Below are 24257 nucleotides of genomic sequence, written 5' to 3'. Positions count from 1 at the left end.
AAAATAAAACAACATAATCAGACAAAAAATGAGCAACTTTCTTTTATTTGCTTGCAGTTACACATAATGTAGTACATGTTGATTCACATACTGTAGGTACTGTAGTTGTCTATACAGAAAAGGGGTTGGATGATGCCAGTGTGCTTTTGAAATGTAGAATACAACCTGATTTGCGAGGGTTTATCTGCATGTTAGTATAGAATTACAAACCAAGCCACTTCATTCACATGTTTATTTCATTTGTGGCCCTTCTGGCAGTGTAGGGACGACTAAAATGGAGACACTGAGGCTTAGACTGCATTCCAGACACAATGGATTTGGAAATTTTGAACTTTTGGGGAAAAGTGATGGAACAACCAACATTAAAGCCCAAGTTGAACTCAGGCAAGATATGTTAATTTTATCCCCAAGTATACAGTCATGTGAAATCACACTAAACCTGACAGCACTCTGTAAACACCATAACTCCATTGAACATTATTTTGAAAATACACTGTTTGAATTTTCAACACTCCATGACCTCTAACAAAACATCTGCATGATACTTCAGGATAAAGCTGAAAGATAAAGTGCCATTAGCAGTTGCTATTTCTTCTATGCTCAGTAGCTACTAACATCGCAAAGTATTGAAGCATTAGCTGTTGCTTTAGAAACAGTTTTTTACACTGAGCAAAGAAAATCTCACAAACGTTTCTTCTGTAAGTTTTTCAAGCTAGACAATTGAAATCAGCATATCTATCGAGCGAGGAAGTTTTAAGAGTAGCGTTTGCACTGGCTAGTTTTCTACACCAACCTAGAACTAACACTGGTAAGTATTGACACATCAGCTGCTGTTTTGGGAGCAGTACTGTACATAAACACAGCAAATCTCACAGGTGTTTCTTGCAGGATTTTTTTTTCAAGCTGGACTGCTAATATTAGCATGTCCAACTATCCAGGAATTTCTTGCAACTTCAAATGGAACTTATCTACCGTACATTGTTGTGCTGTAAACTACTCTGGCAGTTTAATTTCTAACTATTAACCAACCAACTATTGAGAAAAATACTCAGTTGAAGCTGGAAGTGGTCTCGTAATGAATGTGGATCATGGAGACTTTTGTTCTTGAATACATACCTACATTAGCATGTGATGTGATAACGTAAGTGTCACTGAGTTGTGTTGCGATGGATCAATGTGTTTCTGCCAGGACATTGGAAAAGTGTTTGGCTCAGACTCTCGCAATGGTGAAAAGTAAACCAAGCAAAGAAGCAACGCTTTTACATCAACCTAGAAACAATGATATTGATTATCATGCTGGGAACTGTAATTATGGAACCAACACTGAGAGATTTTATATTATTATATATTATAATAATAATTAGGAACTCACGATGGAAAAGCAAATTAGTGCCACTCAGTTCAACGCCGCGCGGCCAAAAGTGCTAGTGGAAAACAGCTATGAGTATTCAAAAACTACTTTCCAGACTACTGCCATCATTAAGCACACTTTTCCACTGTTACACAAGAGGACCGGCCACTGTCAGTGACCACAGCAGATGTGAGGAAACTCCTGCTGAGAGTGAATATAAATAAGGCTGCTGGTCAAGATAATATACCCGGCCGTATACTAAAAACATGTGCCAGAAAGTAGGAGACTGTTCCCTCCTGCCTCAAGACAGCCCTCATCATTGCTGTAGCTGAAAAGTCTGCTGTGTCTAGTCCTAATGACCACCACCCTGTGGCTCTCACCCCCATCCTGATGAAGTGCTTCGAGAAGCTGGTTTTCCAGCACATCAAAGACAACATCCCTGCCAGCCTGGACCCTCACCAGTATGCTTTTAGAACCAACAGATCCACAGAGGATGCCATATCCACCGCCCTTCACACTTTGTTGACCTATTGGACTTCCTCACAAGCAGACCCCAGAGAGTTTCAAAATGTAAAGGCTAGACTAGCATATAATGAACTATTGTTGCTCCCCTGAAGATGAACCCTTCTATAATAAACACTGCTTTACCTTTTCTCTTGCGCCATCATCCACCCACATGTCAGCTTAGTACAAGATATGTCTTAATTACATTTGAGGCAGCAACTAATTATTATTTCTATTATTAATCCTGCAATCAATTTTTCCTTTTTTATTTTTACTCTCTGTCTAAAGTGACTTTTTTTAAACATCTTATTTTGCCTTGTTAAGTACAAGTATTACATTTTAAATCCTCACAAGTTTTTACTAAGTGACCTGAAACCACAAATCAAATATCAATCACTTTTCTACTAAGAAATTTATTGACTAATCATTTTGTGGCACCCTGGCTTTGCTTTAATTCAGCTTTAGAACTAGTGTGTTATAATCACTGCCATCTCTACAGGCCACAAACCCAGTTTTACATTTGTTCACTTTCACGTTATATTCCAGCACCAACAAATGCCAGTTGTGGTTGACACTTTGACTTTCAGCTGCTATTGTCTGCAAACACATGTAGCTAATGAGAAGCTAACAAGGCATCTAGGCTGGAAGTAGCAAAAGCATACTGTAGCATACAAAACAACAAGAACAGAGATATAATATAGTGGTACTTTGAATTTTTTTTTTAATACTTTTGCTAGTTAGCTATTACAGCAGTTTCTCTCATTGCGTTTCAATCCCTATGGCAGCGATTCCTAAATGTTTTTTGCATTCTGAACTGTTTCCATATTGATAATATTGTTGAGGACCAGCTAACAAGGGCGAGGGGGGTGTCATGACTGAATCAAAAGAGTGTTATGTTTGTATATTAGAACACACTAGCAAGGTCTTTTAGCTTCAATACCTCCTCAGAAGAAAATCTAATGTGAGTAACGAGAAATGTGAGATAGCCAGTGGCAAATGAAACAGAAATATGGCACATACTGGTTAGACTGAGTGCATATCAGAGATGGCAGACAGATTTTCACATGAATTCTTGACCTACTTTCAGTTGTTCAACATCAGTATCTAGTTATCACAAGCACAAGAGAAAATGATGAGAAATGATGCAGATAAGAATGTTAATTACTGCCTTTAAAGTTATGTAGTTGATTCAACACAGCTCTGAGGGAAATGTGCAGAGGTGTGGAAAAGTTTGCAGCCTGAATTGTCCAATCTTGGTCAGCATTTGAGCTGTAATGGACAGGTTTCCTCCAGAAATGAAACAACCAAAGAAGAAGCTCGTAGCTAACTGGTAGGGTGCTGTAATCCTTCACTGCTGTCCATTGCTAGCCCTCTTTTTTACTGATTGTGTCAAAGTAAGAGTTTAGCATTTTGGGAAATACTCTTAACCTATTTGCTTTCTCGCCGAGAGTGAGATAGTAAACTGATACCTCTCCAATGTTTTGTCAATCTTGTCTTGTCAAAATATGACACTGATATCACAGTGTAATGTCTGTAGAAGAATGACATTATAGATGGTTCGCTATAAGCCTTGATTCAATATGCTTTTCATTTGCCAACAGGCTGGAGTTTAACCTGAAAAAAGGAAGCACGTCTGCCATTGTGCAACCAAAACATTGTTTTCCCCGGTCACTGTCCCCAGGTAATGGTGGAACAACTGATGTAAAACTTGAGTAAACGGACGGGCATTCACTAAAAGTCTGTCAAAGTCTGTTCCCCCGTTGATATGCGTTTCCTCTTACCAACGGGACTTGATACATTTCAAAAATGGCATTCTTTCTACTAGATCAGTTAGTAACAAAACCTGCCTACTTATCAATACTTGTGTGTTGGTTGTTTTACTCTGCCTTTTTACTGCACTGAGATCAGGGTTTGAAGGTCAAACTAGGACAGAGTGCCTTCCGGTGGAAAACATCCATTAGTCAATGGGGAGAGACAAATACTTTTTTGATCCTGTTTGAATTGTACCATGAATCATATATGATGTTTATGAGTAAAAGATAATTTTCCAAGTCAATAAAGTTTCAGTTTGTTGTAATTAAAGTAAAATCTCATGCAATTTTGTGTCAAAGCGCTAAGTGAACTACACTGTCTCACTCAACACACGTAACCAACACCAGCATGGAGCCACCTCAACACAGAAAAGGTGCTAATAAAGATGAAAATCACAATAAATATTGACAACTGCAGTCATGTGAAAGGAGAGTTGGTCAGTTCTGTGAGCTGTAATTTACAGGAGCAGCTCTACAATGTTTAAGTTACGGGTTTTGTAGGGCGTTCAATGAGACAACGTCACTAACGACACTGTTGGCTGTGTCGTCTTTATTATGACGTATTGTCATAGTCTGATATTTCATTAGTTTGATGACAAACTGAGACTTTATTGACTTGGAAAATTATCTTTTAAACTAACAAACACCATATTTCATGGCTCTATTCTTATGGTTGTTTTTGCTTTGGACAGTAGCCACACTGCTAGCAGTAGCTATGTTGCTAATGCTGTCTTTGCAACAGTGCTGCCAACAGTAATACCACAGAGAAAAACGGTGGGACTTCGGACTAAGCCTCCTAACACACAGCCGTTAGACTGATATTGATCTTTTTGTCTCACTCTGCAAGAAAGCATAAAGTGTATTTTCTAGAATGTCAAACTACATCTTCCTACAATATGTGCCCAAGGATTTCACATCTTGTTCAAACAAAAGTGCCATGACCTGCAATATTTTGTTTTACGGATTAAAGCTTAGCACAACTGAGCCATTGGTTTAAGAGCATTTGAACATATTTCCAAACTACACCACAGTGAAAATATAGTAGCAAAAAGACACTGATTAGTGACATAAATCCATTAAGTGACGATTCAGTTAGTCTCGAAGCAAGAACATTTTGGGTTATGTAATGTTCACACATTTTCCTCTTTCTTTTTAAACACAGACATTTTTTTATGATCATTATACTTTGCAAAAAAATCAATGCAAGTGAGTGATTTGGATCTGAAAAAAATGTCCTCAAATTTCACAGTGTTCAACGACTTCATGAGCCTTCGTCAACAATCTCCAGTCTCTGTGAAGTCTCCATAAAAAATCAGTCTGCAGCCAGCGATTAGCATTTCTTTAACATATTGCTTCATGCAACTTGGTGGAAAACCTCTTCATATGTTTGGCACAGTTTAAATATACAGATATAGATAGATATACAAGCAGTGCATTATGGAACATAGACATTCAACAACAGCCACACCAAAAAGATCATTCAGACATTTCAATGAATTATTGTCTAATCAAGGAGCAAATAAAGTCAGATCGAAGTTTCACATTCAGATTATTGTTTTTACTTGTGTTCAATTGACATGTTCTTTATCGCAAAATACATACACACACCACAGACACATTCAAAAAGGGTCTTCATACGTACAAACACACATACACACACATACACAGAGCTCTTGTTTTGAATGCATCTTTGCAAGAAAGAACACTCTTATTTCAAAGAAAACAGACTTTTCTCAATCTTGGCACAATTTGAGCATAAGAAGGAAGCACTTTTATCTAGTCGTGGTTGTAAATGTCCGACATGGAGGGTGATCACATTGGATAAGCTTAATGGAGGCTGCTATTGCTGATGTCTGAGCGTGGATGGGTCTGGTTGGATAGATTTCCTCTCTCGTCATGGCGCTGACACATGATGGATTTTCCATTTTCCATCCATAGCAGCATGGCACTTTCTCCGCTCCTCTGAGCCAGCCAGAGTCTAAAACTGGGAGGTTTCGGTAAAGGAGATTGCATCTGTCTTATCGACGGTGAACCCTCCGTTGACGTAAGATTTCTTCTCGCACTCATCGTCATCCAAAGTGGCTTCCAGAGCGAAGGGGTTGGCGACGTCCACATCTGATGTCAGATCCATCCTCTCCAGTTCCCTCTTGGATAGTTTCTGAACGATTCCAGCTCCGTAAGCATCGCCAAGAACGTTGATCATAGTACGGAACCGGTCCCTGAAACACACCACTCAAACTAAATCAACAGCACTGCACGGATTCATTAGAATTTAAACTATTTAGCAAGAAACACAGGAAAACAGTCTCAATAGAAGGTCAACTGATAAACTTACAGCAGCCAATCCACAGCCACTATCAGAGTGACATCACTTGCAGGTAATCCAACAGCTGTTAAGACTATTACCATGGTGACAAGCCCAGCGTTAGGGACTCCTGCTGCTCCAATACTGGCTACCGTTGCTGTTATACTGAAACAAAGAGACACAGTTTGGCCCATCAGTGGCTCATATGGCAGCAGGAGGTACAGTAACTGTTTGAACTACTCGAGACCATCAATAAACTAAGTGTGAGCACGATGAACTGTTGTTAATGAGATATATGCAGTTTGTCCCAGAACAGTGGCTTATAATAATACAAAGAACACAATATCCGCATAGTTGCACTGGTTTTAAATTAAGCTGTAATTTGCTGAGGGCGTCTCCAGGTGTACAGATGTGTGTAATCCTGCCCTCCAATGGATCTGACCTGAGGTCAGGAGTCTGTCCTCCAAGGAAGATCACAGCAACAGCCATTTGTCCAATGGCTAACACTGACACAGGTTTTATTTAACCGACAAAGCTCTCTCAGAGGTTGTTGCATTATGGATGGGTTGGCAAAGTGTGGTACATGAGTTTCCCATCAACAGTCAACTCTGTGTTCTTCTGACCATGATTATGTTTTTCCCCTAACTCGTTTTTCCCCTAATACTTTTTGAAGGTCTGAACCCGATCTTTCATCATCATCATCATCGCTACATCAACTTCATCAAATTTAAAGGTCCAGTGTAGGATTAAGGAGAATCTATTGGCAGTAATACTATATTTATAATTATGTTTGAATTAGTGTCTAATGACCTGAAACTAAGAATCATTGTCTTTTCGTTCCCTTAGAATGAACCTTTATATCTAGAGAGGGGGCGGGTCCTCTTCAGCAAGTCCATCATGTTGTACGCCATGTTTCTACAGTAGCCCAGAAGGGACAAACCAAACTAGAGAGAGCTTTGAGCATTGTTAATGTTGTCAGTGGCCACCATAGGGTAGGGTAAGATGAGGGGTAGTCTTGCATAGCCAGACCTGTCTCCACAGCACTGCGTCAGCACTGGAGAAAGGTCTGGTTGCACCAATGCTCAATTTCAAATAGAGGAAAATACATATACATATAAACAATACTTGTTTGCATGTCTTTTAACCAATCACAGTCATCCTGCAAAGTAGTGTTAGTGTTGTTTTGCATGTGGGGAGGTGAGCCCTGGCATTAATGGCTAAATCACCCCAAAAGAAAAGGTAACAGCTGCCGCCTTGTTGTTGTGGTTGTTTCATGTAGCTATGGGGGTTCTGATAACATTACAAGCAGATAGCAGAAGGAAGGGGGAATAGGTGACCATTGACATGCTTTACACCAACAGACTGCAACCAGTAAGTAAGACTAGATGATGCCCCCAAATTCTACCTACTGGACCTTTAACAAAGCAGTGATTTTAAGCCAAGTCAGCATCTAACCATGATCTAACCTGAACCACATGGATTATGTGGCCAAAGTCAGACTGACTCAGACACCAAAGTCTTCAGCCTAAAACCGGGAATGAATTTATCTTGTTGTGATTGCTTGTTCGTTGTTTTGCACGCTGGCTTCAGTATTTTATGTTTTTATGTTTTATGGAAGAGGTCATTCAAGGTCAACAAAACAATTGTACAACTTTATAGTATCATAAGATGTATTTTGTAGTATCATAACCGGCAGTTAGAAGTGCCCCTGAGTAACCGCGATGTACCTGATGGTAACAATCTGGCCCACATCCAGAGCATAGTCATTCAGCTGGGCGATGAAGATGGCAGCCACCGCCTCATACAGCGCCGTGCCATCCATGTTAATAGTGGCACCCACTGGGAGGACGAAGCGGGTGATCCGCTTGTCGATACGATTGTTCTCCTCGGCACATCGGAAGGTGACGGGCAGGGTGGCGGAGCTGCAAGACAAGAGATACTTTATTACTCTGACCTTATGGGATGGCACACAGTCGTTCTGATTTATAAACATGAAATATGGTCCTGACAGTAAATATTTAACTGTTTATATGTTTTAAAGCAATGTATGCAGAGTGTTAGTGTTAGAATACACAGGATCAGGGGGTTCTGACCTGGAGGAGATCATGAGTGCTGTCACCAGGGCCTGAGCCATTCCCAGTGTGAATGTATACGGGTTCTTCCTCACAATGACAAAGAAGATGAGTGGCAGACAGATGGTGGCGTGGATAGCTAGACTGAAGGACAAAAGTGTTACAGAACAATGTATGTAAAAAGGATTACGATAAACTATATTACAAGCACAATATTAAACTTTCAGAGAAACAGATACACTTTCATACGTCTTATCATCAGGTGGCGGTAGTTAAATACCATTTAACCCATAGTGTGAGCTGTGAAATTTAGAAATGTCAACAGGAATTACAGTGGACAGTTGGAAGACTATACTAATATGTCATATTATACCAAGCATAATCTTATATAAACAGCTATATAAGATTATGCTTGGTATGATAATATATATTATAGACTCTGAAGTTTAAGAAATTCCAGCTTCACATATAAAAGTTTTTGGTTAGTTAGTTTTAAAATGCGTATATAACATAGTACACACCCCAAAAGGTTCTGATCAAAACCACCATGACAGACAGTGATGAAGGCCCTCAACTAAAACAAGCTCAAGTGTCAGTTGACTGAACACTGCACATTAGAGAGATTTGATTTATTTTTCCTGATGATCATGTCAAAAACTCTTAATTGCATCCACTGTAATCAAGAGTCACAAAGTAATTAAGCATGAAAAGGCTTTCAGTGCGCTGAATTCTGCATTAAGAACAGTACAACCAAGTGTGAACATTACATGCCATCACAGGAACACTCAGTCTTGGACTAACCCTGTGACCTAACTAGAAGGGATTTACTGTACAGTCTTTAATGGTGTCGCTGAGATTTAGAGGCATGAGCAAAGCTTTCATTACTGCATCTGCAGGTTGAGCAGTTTTAAATGTCCTTGGCCCTTATCAGTGCCTACACAGAGCTCAGCTTTTTACTGTATCACTGGAGGGAGAATTGGCTCAAATGTCAACCATAAATCCCAGGGTCTGGAACAGGCGGATACAGAGTAATGGGACAGCTTACCCACTCAGCACCGTCACCATATAAAGACCCATCTTCTTGAAGATCTCCCAGTCTTCCACCTCAATGATCTTAGCAGCAATTAGGAACAGGATCCCTACTGGCATGTAGCTGAAAAAACACAGAATGTTTGAGTCCATTGGGGCACAGAATCTAAGATTATAGCAAATAAAGTGCATTCGGACTGCAGCTGACATGATAAGTTGATTTATTGATTAGTCAATCATCAGAAAAGTTATAATAATAAATTCTAAATTACAATTTTAATAATCATTAAAGTCATTTTGAAAAGCATAAAAGCAAAACATTCACTGGTTCTAGCTTCTCAAATGTTATAGTTATGATAAGTTAATGAATATCTTTGGGTTTGAACTTCAGAATCAGAAATACTTTATTATCCCCAAGGGGAAATTGTTGGTTGAACGAGTAAAGCAGTCAGTCAACACAACAAACAGATCAAAAAGAGTTCTGCTACTCAACCAACTATTAGGTTTCCTGTCAGGTTTGAGCTGTTTTATTGAGCTTACTTTATTAAGCTTGGAACTTGGGCAGGTTTTGGTATTCCCAAATGTAATTTAAAGGTTCACTTTGTAAGAAAGCTGCTTATTGAGTCTCATTCCCAACTCATCAAATACTGATACCGACCACCCATCCAATTCCTCAGTATTTGACGAGTTGGGACTGAGACTCAAATATCAACTTACAAACTGGACCTTTAAAAAGTTTCTGTCTTTCGCTCTTTGAATGCGTCAATCCAGATGTGCTAACTGGCATCAAAACCCCCACTGGGAATAAGGAAAGAGAGACATAGCCAATATGTTTGTTAGCCCGACAAGCTAATGGTCAGTATTAGCCAGTGTTGGGGAAACTACCTTACAGTTACTATTCTTTACAGTAGAGTAGTTAAGCTACAACAATACTACAGTTGTATTGTCAGAAGCAATGCTAATATGCCATTGAGTTTGTTAGCATGGCAAGCTAATGGTCAGTATTAGACAGTGTTGGGGAAACTATCTGGCTGGTGAAGCTAAAAGCTACTCTTCATATGAAAGTAGTTAAGCTACAATGACACCACAATTTTATAGACAGTACCATTGCTACCCCACGACTCAATGTTTACAATTACTTGTTACTGGAAACATAAAGAAAATGAAAATAGCTTTATTTCTCTCAAATTTTGAGCACAAATTAGTTGAAGGAAACGACATTGGAGATAGTTTGTAGTAATGAAATGAACATTCAATTTACGGACAACAGCTCAGCCGGGCATTGCTGCAGTCAGCATCCCGATCGCACACTCCCTCAAAACTTGTGACATCTGTGTTATGGTGTCGTGTGATAATATTGCACATTTTATAGTAGCTTTTTATTGTAACGGTCCAAAGTTCACTTCCGCACTAATCATGCTGTTCAATCAACATCTTGATATGACACACCGGTCAGGTGGATTTGTTGTCCTGGCAAAGAAGTGCTTCTTGCACAAATTTCAACAAATTTGTGCTCAAAATTTGAGAGAAATGAGCCTTTTTCACTGATTAAATGTTGGATCTTTTAACTAGTGTTGAGTTTCTGTTTTTGTTCAGTGTGAATTTGTAAAGATGATCTGAGTGTTTCATAATATTAGGAAAAGGCAGGAAAAAATGCTCACACTACATAAATACAGTTTTGTTGTGCTTCTACTTTATTTGAGTAATTTCATTTGATGCTACTTTATACTTTTATTTTACTATTTACAGAGGAAAATATTGTCATTTTTACTTCAGCACAGTTTAAACATTCTTTAAACTCTTTCTTTCAACTGGCAATCTGAAAGTCCTACAGAGAACACTACATAGACAGTACAAAGAATTCACCCAAACCTAATAACTCAGTCTGATGATGAAGATCATGAGATGCAACTGAAAACCTTGGAAAAAGTGAACCTTGAGTTGAGATTTTATTTTGTTTCTAACAAAGTTTGTTAAAGCCCTTTTTGTCTAAATCAAAGATCAAAACTTTCTTCTCTGAGGAGGTTCAGGTATATTAGGTCTAGGCCCATATCGAACGTGTCCCATACCTGTACATTATACATACCACATAATGATCTGGACCAGTTTCATGGTTGCTTCATTCAGAGCGTCAAAAAACTCCAGGAGGATACGGCCCTTTTCGCCCATCTTCCCAATGACAAGGCCAAAAGCAACACAGAACACGATAAGCCCCAAAACGTTGATTCCATCTGAATATGTCCCGATGATTTTATATTCCTTGGTTATATTCTGCCAAGACAGGAGACAAAGAGGCGATTCATTCAGCTCACCAACACCAGGCCAGGAAGCTGCTCTCACAACCACATTAGCTGACTCTAAAGACCCATTGATGAGCTGTGCAAATGTTTTCTACAGGATTACAGCCCAATGACCCATGGCTACTTATGACTCATGATGCACTCTGATGCATTTAGATCAGACATCAGTTGCCAGGTGCAGAAACATGAAACGTAAAGTGCAGCAGACGGATCAACAAGGACACACTGTCAAGATTAAAGTCGTCATGTTAATGGATGTTAACGACAAGGAGACACAGGTGCGAATAAAGCTCTGCTTGTTTCGTAAACAAGATAATGTATTGCAAGCAATGAGTTATTAATCACTGGAGATGAAAAGAAGAGAGTAACGTGGACACCTACCTCGACCGCCGCCATGATAGTAGTTGTGAGAGGTGGAATTGTGGTGGTGTCTGCTGGAGCTTTCGGAGGCTCCAGTTCTTTGCGCTTGGTCTTGTACTACAGCGTGATTGGTCACATTTCACAAGATTAGAGTTATAGTCACATGGCTACATACTGTATACCCACCAGCCCCTGATGTGGGTTCAAGTAACACTTTAAACATGGGCAGAGGGTGGAACATGAATAAAGGCTCTTACCTGCTGAAAACAAGCCTGCACCAGATTTTCTGGAAACATGTTTCTGTTGATCAGAATAGACAAGATTGGGGCTCAGTGACAAACACAGAAGACAATTATGTGCACTACAGTCAACCCATGGGTCATTGCTATGACTGTTGATGTACGGCAAACTGAGGAGAAAATGATTTTCATATTCATAAAGAGGCTGTGAATGTGGTTAACTCCTTTTGGGGTAATGGAGCTAAAACACCACATCATTATTTGTGGCAGACATGATTTGATCAGTAGAAAGTTGTGGCAGATTTATATGCCGTCCATTGTTTTGAACACAGGCAATTGCCTTGAAAAAAAAAAGTGGGGGTTGGACATATGAACCTCACAGTACACTACAAACAAAGCACTTTGAGATCATCTTACAGATCCTGAAAATCCCATCCTGACAGCTGAATGTCAGCGTTGAGGTAAAGTTTTGAGTTAATGAAACATTTCAAGTTGAAGACACTTTCAGAATCAACTGATGTAACTTTCAAGGTGATGAAACATTTCGAGTTGATAAGTTTAAGAGTAGACAACTTTTCAAAGTGACTTAAAGTTCAGAGTTGATGTAAGTTTTCAAAGTGAAATAAACGTCTGAGCTGTTGTAGCGTTTCAAGTTTATGTGACATTCAACTATATATTTTTTTGACCGTTTCAGAGTGGACAATGTTTCAAGCCGACATAAATCTCAGATTTACTGTAATTCTTTAAATTGATGTCACTTTCAGAATTATTGTAACGTCCAAGCTGATGTAATGTTTTGACTTAATGTATCTCCTCAAGTTGATGAAAGTTTTGAGTTGATGCAACCTTTCAATATGACTTTCATTTCTGAGTTGATGTAAGTTTCCCGGTTGACAAAAATGAATGAGTTGATGTCACATTTCGATTTGATTACATTTTCTGAAACAGATAATCCCATGATCCTGACACTTTTACAAAATGATTAGAAGGGCGAGTGACGGTGTAAAAGCAGGGGAAGGTACACATTTCTGCATATTCCTTTTCATTCCTTTGAATTCTTTTCACAACTTATTCTGTCACTTTGCATGGTAACAAATTAATGTGACACCAAGAATGCGTTTGAGGAGAGACCGTCCAAAAGGGCAGGCCATTATTTTACCATTTGTACAATTCATCAAGTTGAGATACCAAAGAGATGCAGAGGACACAGATAGGTAGGGAGGCACTGGGACACAGCCAGGAGGAAGCTATGATAAAAAGAACTGGACCTTTGTCCCGGGACTTGTTTCAACACATTAACAGTCGTGTTTACAAATTGGAAATATTGCCAAGGTCAAACCACCCGGAAACATAGCTGAACAACTCATCCACACCCTCATTTTGTCCGGTCTAGATTACTGTAACTCATTATTCACCTGTCTGAACAGCACAGCAGCTGCCCACCTACAGTTTCTACAAAATACAGCAGCCAGACTCCTCAGACGCAGAGAATACATCACCCAAATCCTGGCTGAATTACACTGGTTACCAATCCATTACAGAGTTCAATTCTAAATTTTACTGATTAATTTAAAGCCCCAAATTATCTTGTTTCAAGGGGGAACCATGCTTTTGTGGTTCTCTCCCCGACACTGTGGAACAAACTCCCACTAAATATCAGAGCAGCTGAGTCAGTGCCACACTTTAAAAAGCTTTTAAAAACACCCCTGTACAGACAAGCATTTGCATAATGTACTTTTTAAAGTCTTAATCTTGCTCTTTTATATTTTGTCTTATCTCTGTGTCGTATATTTCTTGTTTACTGCTCTTTGCAGTGGTATCGTATTCTGTGAAGCATCTGATTTTATTACATTTTTATTTGCTTAATTTGTCTTTCTGAACTGTTTGAAACTATATTCTGTGAAGCAACTTGTAACTTTGGTTTTGAGAGGTGCTATAGAAATAAAAGTTTATTATTGTTATTATTCCACTGTTAGACTATGAGGGAAAGTTCAGTAGTCTCTTTCATTTAAACACCTAAACGAGTGGACACTTGATGGTCATGAGGAAGTTTGTAGTTTGTATGCGGCTGCTGAGAGGTCACCTGAGGAGGTCCAAGAGAGTGTCAACTGTGGTGACGTTGGGCGTGGTTCCAGCTCTGTCGATGTGATCAGCTGTCTGAGACACTCCCGGTTTGATGGTCATCACCAAGATAATGCCTACGATGGATGAGACTGCTTAGCAGGCACTGATGACAATATAACTTTAACAGTGATTTCTTTTAAATCACAACCACCACCGTAACAGTTTTAACTGTAGAGCAACTGAACTAAACATAATTTAAATACAGTGTTACTGTGAACTTTCTAAGTAAAAAGAGGCTTGTGTGAGGGAAAATATCACTCACCAAGAATAACTGCGATGATGGTTGTTGAGAAGTAATATATAACAGCTCGCAGACCTATTTTTCCTGATACCTCAGAGTCCAGGGCCGCGACACCTGTGGACAACAAGCACAATGGTTATTTGAAATCCAAACAAGGTATCAAAAGACCAGACTGCAGATTCTGGAGTCTGTTCATATTTGTATGTGAATACCAATAATTCATCTGGTAAAAATAAATGTACGGATTGGGCCTTTAACACCTCAGCCAGCAGTCATGGCACAGGGCAGGTGAAGAGAAAATACAACTGGCTGGGTCTACTGTCTCTGCAGAAGTGTCTGCCCCTTCATGACTTGGGGAAGTGAGCATGGTGGGTCATAGACAGTGATGTGTAGCCTAAAGCTAAAAGTTTATCACTGTGCATTTGTTCACCTTAACTAGGTAGAAATATATAATAAAATTCATTCATATTGAGTTCACTAATTTAGTGAAATAAGTAATGACCTTTTTTTGTTAATAACTATAGGCAATTTCGGCTGAAATACAACTTTAAACAATGACAAATGCACTGATCTTGACACTTGACTAGACTTGACTAATGACAAATCGCTAATTATGTGACCAATCAGATGATCTCTCGATTTTAAGAACTACAGCGCTCTAAATATTTCGTCATCATGCAACGCTTTACCTGGAATATTTTACAAAAATCATTTAGTTATTAATAATATATCAACAACTGTTCCCCCTGCAGGATGTACTGCAATCAGCCTTTACAGACTGCTAGTACTATTTACAAGTTACACAACCCAGTTGTGGCACACAGTGAGAAATAATGGTGCACAGCTGGGAAACACTCCAGGGACATGCAGGTGGAAAAAACAAATCCAGAGACAAACAATGGAACAAAATGCTCATCACAGGCAAATCATACGCTAAAGTTCCTGTGAAATATTCCATGTAATTGCTTCATGTCTGCAGCTATCAGAATAAACAGCTTATGGTGTAGGCCTAGTTTCATTTCAGCAGGGATCCATACACTGCTGTGGATGAGGTGAAGGGATTAGTCAGAAGAGATGTAATGCAGCTCCTGAGTGACAGTTATCCTACAGTCTTCTTGTGCCATCAGTGGATAGTATTCCTCAGTGTGTACTCTCTGCAGTACTTAGGCATAACCACATAGATGGTTATCTCACCTTCATATGCAGACTGCAAGCTACTAAACTTTACTCAGCCATTGCTATCAGCTACACATACAATACACTCCTTTGTCTTTCAATATCATTTTATGTTAACATTGTTAACATTGCTAACACTAGCTAATGTTAACATTGCTAACACTAGCTAACATTAGTGTTGCTAAAGCTAGCCAGCTAACGTTAGGGCAGTATAGTATGCTGGGTGCATACTGTAGAACTGGCAAACATCAAGACTGTTGACTGACTATACCATGTGATACCAACCGTGTTATAGTATTGGCTGACGAACTTTGTTTTCAGAATTCTTACACAGAGGCAAATAAAACAATCAATCATTTTGGACCCGACAAACATTGTAAATTCACAGTCATAATAATGTTTTTACGGAAAAGAGACTTTTATTCTGCACCTTTCTACAAGCTCTGTAGATGTGTTATTTTGAATATAAAAATGTTATCAATAAGACCCTAAGAAGTAAAGGATCTAATACAAGTCTTTCCTCCAAGTATGTAAGTAATATCAGCAACATGTACTATTAAACATAAAAGTGCTCATTGTGCAGAAAAATGTGTTTCACTTTTATACAGCAGGGTCAAAGCATCTGACAAAGAACATTTATGGGGGCACTTGATGGCTGAGAAAGCCAAGCAGTCTTTGACATCAGAAGAAGCTTTGTGGAACACTGTCAAATCATGCTGGGATAACATGAGTCAGCAGGTTTTATACAAACTTGTGGAGTCCATGCCAGCTCGAGTGCATGCTGTCTTTAAAGCAAAAGAGGGACAAACCAAATACTGAGATATTCTGACACAAGAGTCAAGCTGTTAAGCTGAATATTATCATCTGTAATGAAAAAATAGTATTTAATTTGAAATAAATGAAAAATAGAAGTATTTTCAATAGTGGACCATACTGTAAATATTTTTGGATCAATATTACTGCTGCATTAATGTGTCTGTGCATTTTAGAGCTGTACTATTGAAGGTTGTGCTAATTCTGACTACCACACACACACACACACACACACACACACACACATACATATGTATATTGTTGGATAATTTAATTTAGCCAACAAGAATTGGAATCAGAGAAATTCAAAATCACCAGATTGGAAAATACAAAGTTTTAACTGGACATGAATTAGGGTATGGAAAATTGTAATCTGTAAAAAAAGTAACTAGTAGTGACTAAAGGTTCCCTCTGAGATGTAGTGAAGTAGAAGTAGAAGTTGCATAACATGGAAACTCACGTTAAGTAAAAGTAGCTCAAATTTGACTCAAGTGTACTTCTTGAGTACCTGTATAGTGTGCGTGTCAGAATGATTCAGTATAAATGTAATTTGTCAGGATGCCGATTTGCTGCTTACCTCAACAGGACATGAACGAACTTCTGGAAATGGTTAATTGTCTTGATTTGGATCATTATACCTTCAGTTTTACGGCTTTTTTATCCAAATTCCTTTTAATGCGCCCTGTCATTGCAGTACATAGTAAGACCAGATACAACCAGAAATCATATTAAAGTTACCTGTTATCATGCTTGAAATGATGAGCGGGAGGATGACAAGCTTCAGCATCCGCATGAGGATCTCTCCTGGGAAGCCAAAATACTGCTTGTGGAGATGAGACAGGGACGCATACTCTCTGACCACGACTCCCAAACTGATCCCTGAAAGAGAAAGGTCAAGTCAAATCATGAAAAAAATGTTTTAACAATTTATAACTTTAAGTCCTTGGATCACAGAGCAGACAACAGTCATGGCTGTTGATATAAGCTATACTGAGATGACACAGCAAACTATCCACACTGATCTCTCAGTGTGACCTCCACCGGCCTGTGTGGATGTGATGCAGCCCAGTCTGCAGGAGTGTCAGGAGATTTAAATAATCACTGACGGTCAGCTGTTGTGTCTCTTGTGTAAATGGGCACATAGGTCTATCTTACTGGAGATGCACGTCTTGTTACTGCTGCTGGGGGATCGCTGTAGGTAACATAATTCACGTCATAAAAAAATCAAACTCTGATTAATAGCAGATGGGACGACCGAGCTGTTGATGGGACAGAAGATTGGGAGACGGTGGAGGCAGAGGGGACCACCACATACCTGTCCTGCTGCTGATTATGTGCCAGGTGCAGGGAATGGGAAATGACACTCTGATTGGTTTAAATTATGTTCTGCCCAAAACACGCCCCTGACTAATTACTAGTCTAAATACAGTCCCTTTGCACCTTTCTTTAGGCCCAGATTATGCACCCTGCTACAGCAAAAAATGAGCAGTGGTAGAAAGAGTACTGAAAATCTGAACTCAACTATGAGTACAGGTACATTACTCAAATATTCCTCAATTACAAGTAAAACTACTGGTAAACATACAAAGTATTCTTCTCAAACACTACTCAGAGTTTTAGTTATTTTTTATCAATTGATGTGTAATACATTATCAAAGGCAGACATTTAATTGAAGGGGTTTCTAAATGAACTCCTGCTCTGTTCTGCTCAGTGGTCGTGGTCATGGTCATCTCTCCAAACCTGCAGCCTGCAGCCAGTGATCAGAGAGCCATGTTGGCTACAGTGATAGATGATAATAGATGAAAGGTTTAGATATTAATTCAAATTGTACTCAGTACTCAATTATGATTTAAATCATGACTTAATTACAGTAATTTGAGTAGATGTGATCAGTTACTTCCAACTCTGCTCTAAGGGCAGTGTTTGGTTTGTCCTTTCTGGGCTACTGTAGAAACATGGTGGCAGACTCCATGGATAAGGACCTGCTCCCTCTGTAGATGGAAATGCTCATTCTAAGGTAATGAAAACACAACTGTTCTTAGTTTCAGGTGATTGTACACTTATTAAAACATAATTAAACATTTTAAATTATAACTCTGCCCCTTTATCCACTCTGCCCCTTTATCCATTCCAGGAACTGATATCACGATTCATGGTTTCTTGCATTGTAATCATAAGAGATCATGGGGGTCTGATTAGTGAATTGCCTAACCTAACTGGACTTTACATAGTCCTATAATGGTGGTAGAATCAGTCAGTTTCCTGGTCACACAAGCTCTGTTTTCCTTTTTTTCCCTGTTTATGAATAGTTACACTTCTGTTTCAGTGAACCTCAATATTATATAGCTGTAAGTGTATGTATATTCATTACTTTGATGATCCTCTACTTCGCTACTTTTCCTCTGGTGCCATTCTGTGCTCACAAAGTCTAGCTTTCTTCAGAAGACATATTTCACAACACAACACAACACAACACAACACAACACAACATGTCATCGCAATTGTGAAACTATACCAATCTGCATATCAGCAGCTGCAGGTCTGCAGCCTGCTGGGTCATTATAGATGCTGGCACTATGTCTTCCTCACTCCAACAGTGAATTTGTGAAGCTGGACTCATGATTTTAAAACAGCACCAGGCAGCATGCAGCTTCCTCTCCCAGCCCTCTGATGATGTTTGAGACTCAATCTTGAAGTAAAATTAGCTCAAAACAATGAAAGTCCTATTACAAAATCAAGACACTGACTTTCTGTCAATGCTATGACTGACCAGAAGGCAGCAACACTTCCTTTTATAGTGACAAAATGTGCAATTAATCAAATTACCAAAACCTTTGCACTGAACCTAGAACTTTTGGGGCCCCTATGAATTTGGGGTCATTGGCCACTTCGTCCAGCCTGCAGATCCCTCTACTGCTTTTAATCTTCTGGTTTTCATTTTCACATCTCCTGATCATTTAACTTACAAACAGATCTTTCTAGTAATTCTTTTGCTAAAACTTATAATTAGAAATAGGCTGAAAAAAAAGTACAACACAGGACACATGTTGTCTGAAGGAGAGGAAGCAGACATTAAAGCCGCTATGGTCCAAAGTCCAAAGTGAGTGGCTCTTGTTGTGTTTGGAGCATATTATAATACTGTTCACTTATTATTTTCCATTTCTTTTCAGTTTGTTGTCACTTCTATGTTAGTTTATTACTATTAGTTTGAAAGGACAACTTTTCCCATGTGCGTATTTTTCACAAAGATATGACGTAACAAAAACGTTGCTGGTCAGTTTCAGTTATGGCCCTGGAGCAACATGTGGTGTCCCTCAAGGCTCCATCCTTGGTCCTATTTTGTTTAGTTTGTATCTGTTGTTATGCTGATGACTCCCAGTTAGGTTTCATTTAGCCTTGAAAACTGTAATTGGATTCTTTGCACTGCTGTCTTGCTGCCGCTGAACACAGATAAGACTATTGGTCCTGATCATATTTCTAACAGTGATTCTATGGTTTTAACCCCAATGTTACACTACAAACTCCCTCCCTCAGACCAGCTAATGTCTGCTCAGGTTTTAATGTTGCTTTTTTTTTTTATTTATTCAATCTTGCTATGTTTCATACTTCTTGTTTATTCCAATATGACTAGCTAGCTATGCACCTTTAATGTATGGTGTTGTATTTTGTTAAGCACCTTTTAACTCTAGTCTTCAAATGCATTCTAGAAATTAGGTGTATTATCATTAATTATGATGTCCCAGCAACAACATCAACATGATATGAGATAACCAACAGCCAATGAAAAAACTCTGATGTTGCTGCTTTATACAAACACAGTTTGTGAATAAAACATTCAATTGTTATAGGTGCGCACCTGATCAACAGCATTTTCTTCCAAAGTGCCATATGATACTCACAAATCCATTCACACATCCACTGACACACCAGTGGAACAGCCGGCGGGAGCAAGTTTTCAGATGGACTTGAATACTATATAGAACCATTGTTAATGTTACCTTGACATGCATCTGAGATAAAAACACAAACCCAGAAACTCCACAGACAAAAAAAACAAATTACTGACTGAAATCCTCCTTGCCTATGTAGTTTGTGTAACTACTTAAGGACAGGGTATAATAATAAAGTGATAGTTGAAGGAACATTTCAACATTTTATTTGCTTTCTTTCTGAAAGTTAGCTGAGGTACACACCAACGCTTTCAGCTCAGCAAGCTACAGTGAAAATGTCCTCTTATGAAAGGGTGTAAATAACGTCTTTTCAAATCAGGTTGGGATGGTGGGGCTTATGGAGACTTGGATTATGCAGACAGCTGTATGGAGACATTTTATGGTTGTTTTCAGTGCTTTTTACATTTACTTACATTACTTACTCACATTTAACTTCACCTGACTTCCCATCAGCATGGGGGTGAGGAGATAATGACTGAATTTACATTTTTGAGTGTTCCTTTGATCAGAAATGTATTAATAACATTTGTTATTTCAGGAGGAGTTGAACTACTCGACAGACAGCTGCACAGTGCAGGTACAGGGGCAGGTGGATGCATGGAAAAAAATATAATTTTTAAAAAACTATGGACAAAGCCAGGCTAGCTGTTTCCCCCTCACAGAAAGAAAGCAAGTCATTTCCAATGTTGTTCAACTCTTCCTTTCATATACATTAAACCAATATTTTAGTATAGCGATGCAAGCAGAAACTGTCTGAACCGGTGGAGACATCAAGCTCCACCGGTTGGTCAGTAATATGAAGAGAAACAACATGTAATAATCACTGTATAGTTAAAACGTTGAACCCTTTCTAGCCCATATGTGTGAAGCACCTGCTGATAGTGAGTGAAGCTGCTGCCTCAGTGCTGGGACTCCTCACATCAGCTGTCCCTTCAGTCTGGTCACGTTTGAATGAGACACGTCCAGACACAGGGAGAGGACAGAGGCTCTGCCTCCTGTAACACCACACTCAGTGCACGTCCTCCATTCTCTCATTGAAATATAATGATGGAATCCAAAGCATGTGTGCTGCTCCTTTAACACACATCTCAGCCTCCACTGCTGCTCTGTACTGAGGCAGTGAGCAGCTGGTGGTAAAGAGGCTGATTTATCTCCACTGTGACAGCAGAGTGAATGGTAAAACACAGAGGGAGGGATGAACATACACACAGAAATAAAGAGAAGTGGAAAAAATGGCATCAATGAAGAAAGCGTCTCATTCTCTCAGCATACATGAAGGGGCTTCCACATACCGAGCAGCACTGATATAACCGTGGCAATCAGGAGCCAGTTCCTCCTCAGCAAGCCTTTGAAATTCACGCCTCGTCGCTCTCTGTTCCCCATCATGTCCATGGTGTTGCTCTTTATCCAGACAGGGAGGAACAACAATGGCCCCCGTGGAGACACAAAAGACTCCTGCGGTCGGGATGTCAGATGCAGACGACGCAGAGGAGGATGGAGGAGCCGCTGCTACAGCAGAGGATGCAGCCGACAGACGCTGCTGATGGCCAGAGACGGTGTGAGGGAGGGAGTGTGTGTGTGTGTGTGTGTGTGTGTACTGGGGAGAGAGAGTTGGCAGGGAGGGAGGGAGATAAGGAGTCACCCTTCCCCCACACAAGGTGTCTCTGACATTTTCTCCTTTATGAGTGACACCAGGCAGACGAATTAGGAATTATAGCACAATTCCCAATTTGGGAGAATGATATGCTATGAAAGGGTGATTTCAACATTGTGCAGACTCTGCAGCTTTGGTTTGAAGAGTTTCAACTTATTATTCCAGCCTGATCTGTTATTATTGGCTGACTCAATAGACTGTTCTTACAGGCAGAAATGTAGAACAAAAATATGGACCCTGTACAAATGCTCGATGGCCCCCTTCTCCCTTTATCAGCCTGCCTGTATTAATAACTGAATCAACAAGTAAATACATGTATCTGGAGTATCGTCTGGCCGATATTGGCCCATATATCAGTATCAGTGTATATGTTGTCCAACATGTGCCGATTAAAAAACCTCAGATATTATAATGGAGAATATTTGCATAAAGTGATCATTTTTAATTATTAAAATTCCAGTGAAGTTTACTGATGTCAGCACACTGATGTCATTTTATATGATGAAGTTTGTTGTTAAGCTGTTAAATGTCTTTGTCACAAGTGTTTGATAACCACATTTGAGGGATTACTGGATAAAAATACACGTATACCAACCGATAAATCAATACTGGAATATTTTACTACCTAATGTTGGTATTTGCATCGGCACCAAAAGTCTCAGTATATAGTGTATCAATGTGTATCAGTCAGGCTCTCTTTATAATATATTGAAAAATGTTCCTCATTGTGATGTCAGTGTGACTGCGTCTGCAGTTATACAACATTATAAAAGGGCAATATTTCATACTAAAACACGTGGACTGTTTTATTTACAGGATGAGATGAAGGTTAATGAGTTTCCAGCATGTCACAGTGGCAAAATAAAATCTAAGAAACTACAAAGGACATTCCATATATTTACATCGAAGGTATCTGGTGTTAAAACTGAGAACCAAAACTGCTATCATTCTTTGGCTGGTCTTTAAACAATGATTGCTGTTTAATAAATAATAAGTGGAGAGCTGTAGGGATGGTGTGTTTTCTTAGCCCTGAAGTTAGCATGGCTCGGGTTCCCTCCACAAAAAGCCTACATGTATGGGACTTCTGAGTCTGATTTTGGATTATTGCAGAAAATAATCGGTCAAACACAAGTTTATGATACTTACAGGTTTTGCTCATCATGATAATCTTCACAGACGAAAACCACTTTTATGAAGCGTAAATGAAATTAGCATAGTAAAAAGCTAATGTTAGTCTATAAACAGACGACATCACGGTCACATGACTTAAACATCACCACCACTAAACATCTTACTACACAATTACTATGTACGTTTTCAATGTAGAAGTTGTAAAGTTAGAGTCAGAATAGTTTGTAACTAAACTGGGCCTGTAAAGACGGATTAGTGAGTAGATGAGTGTCCAAGTTCACTGTGATGACCCCGACAACCTCTGTAGTCTCATTTAGACACTTGTTAGGAGCCGCTGTTTTTAACACACAGAAGAGCTGAAGAGATAATTAAACTGTGGGACATTTAATGATGTGTTTTATGTGGTAGAACAAACTGTGTAAATATCCTGTGGTAACCACATACCTTATTTCAGGCATTTAACCAAAAACCCATTCAAGAAATAGTTATAGTTATGGTTATAAATAGAAATACAGACATCGGCCTATCACAGACATACCAGAGATAACCAATGTGTCCAACATGTGTTGATATGAAAACTTTTTTAATAGAATATAATGCAGACAAAAGTGCTTGGTGTAATTTGTAATTATTAAATCCCCAGTAGAATTGACTATTTTCAAACATATGTGGGAATTAAATATTTTTGAATTCAGAAATCAGTGTATGGTAGAGAACATATCAGGATGTGAGATGAGGGGAGATTCCCCTTCACCTAAGGTCAGGAAGTCATATGAGGGGCAGTTCTCTCCACCGGAGGTGTTTATAGGAGGGTAGATAGGATGACACTTATTGTCCAATAAAACTTTAAAGGGTCACTGTCATGGGAAAGGCATGACCAAAGGCATGACCAAACAAACAAATCAGGGGTCATTGTTCTGGGAAGGAGTAATTAACAACTGTCGTAAAGTATGTAACCACTCCATTTAAGTCATCACACTGAGTCTAAAATACTTCAGAGAATTAGCAACTCTCTACCTCAAGAAGGAGAATTTCCCTTACACATACTACACACTGATATCAATAATTACTCCCTATTATCTGTATCTGCCCCAAAACCTTTTTTTTCCCAGTGATGTTTGCAAACTGATCAATACACCACATTAAACTGATATTACTTCAATATCACTATAGAAAATTATTGTATGATACTTCGT

At 39.1% G+C, this 24257-nt stretch overlaps 1 protein-coding gene across 1 annotated transcript; it reads right to left on the bottom strand.

Moving 5' to 3' along the window:
• Nucleotides 1–27: 27 nt before the first annotated feature.
• On the bottom strand, nucleotides 28–21853 carry slc1a1 (solute carrier family 1 member 1). The gene is made up of 12 exons (XM_084344372.1): nucleotides 21569–21853; nucleotides 17064–17204; nucleotides 14358–14450; nucleotides 14055–14169; nucleotides 11990–12032; nucleotides 11754–11849; nucleotides 11159–11343; nucleotides 9089–9196; nucleotides 8065–8187; nucleotides 7699–7893; nucleotides 6002–6136; nucleotides 28–5885 (listed from the first exon to the last, which is right to left on the bottom strand). The coding sequence occupies exons 1-12, from the start codon at nucleotides 21666–21668 to the stop codon at nucleotides 5645–5647; spliced, it is 1575 nt and encodes a 524-aa protein (XP_084200498.1). The 5' UTR covers nucleotides 21669–21853; the 3' UTR covers nucleotides 28–5644.
• Nucleotides 21854–24257: the final 2404 nt, after the last annotated feature.

The sequence above is a fragment of the Pagrus pagrus genome (assembly GCF_965226575.1).
Source record: "Pagrus pagrus genome assembly, chromosome: 22".
Classification (NCBI taxonomy): domain Eukaryota; kingdom Metazoa; phylum Chordata; class Actinopteri; order Spariformes; family Sparidae; genus Pagrus; species Pagrus pagrus.
The sequence above is the reverse complement of the archived record's forward strand: the minus strand, read 5'-3'. Positions and strand labels throughout refer to the sequence as shown.

Coding starts and splice junctions, on each gene's coding strand:
- slc1a1 (XM_084344372.1), bottom strand. CDS start 21,668: ATGGACATGATGGGGAACAGAGAGCGACGAGGCGTGAATTTCAAAGGC. Junction 14,451..17,063: donor CATTTCAAGCATGATAACAG/GTAACTTTAATA, acceptor TGTTGTCCACAG/GTGTCGCGGCCCTGGACTCT. Junction 8,188..9,088: donor ATGGTGACGGTGCTGAGTGG/GTAAGCTGTCCC, acceptor TTTGTCCTTCAG/TCTAGCTATCCACGCCACCA.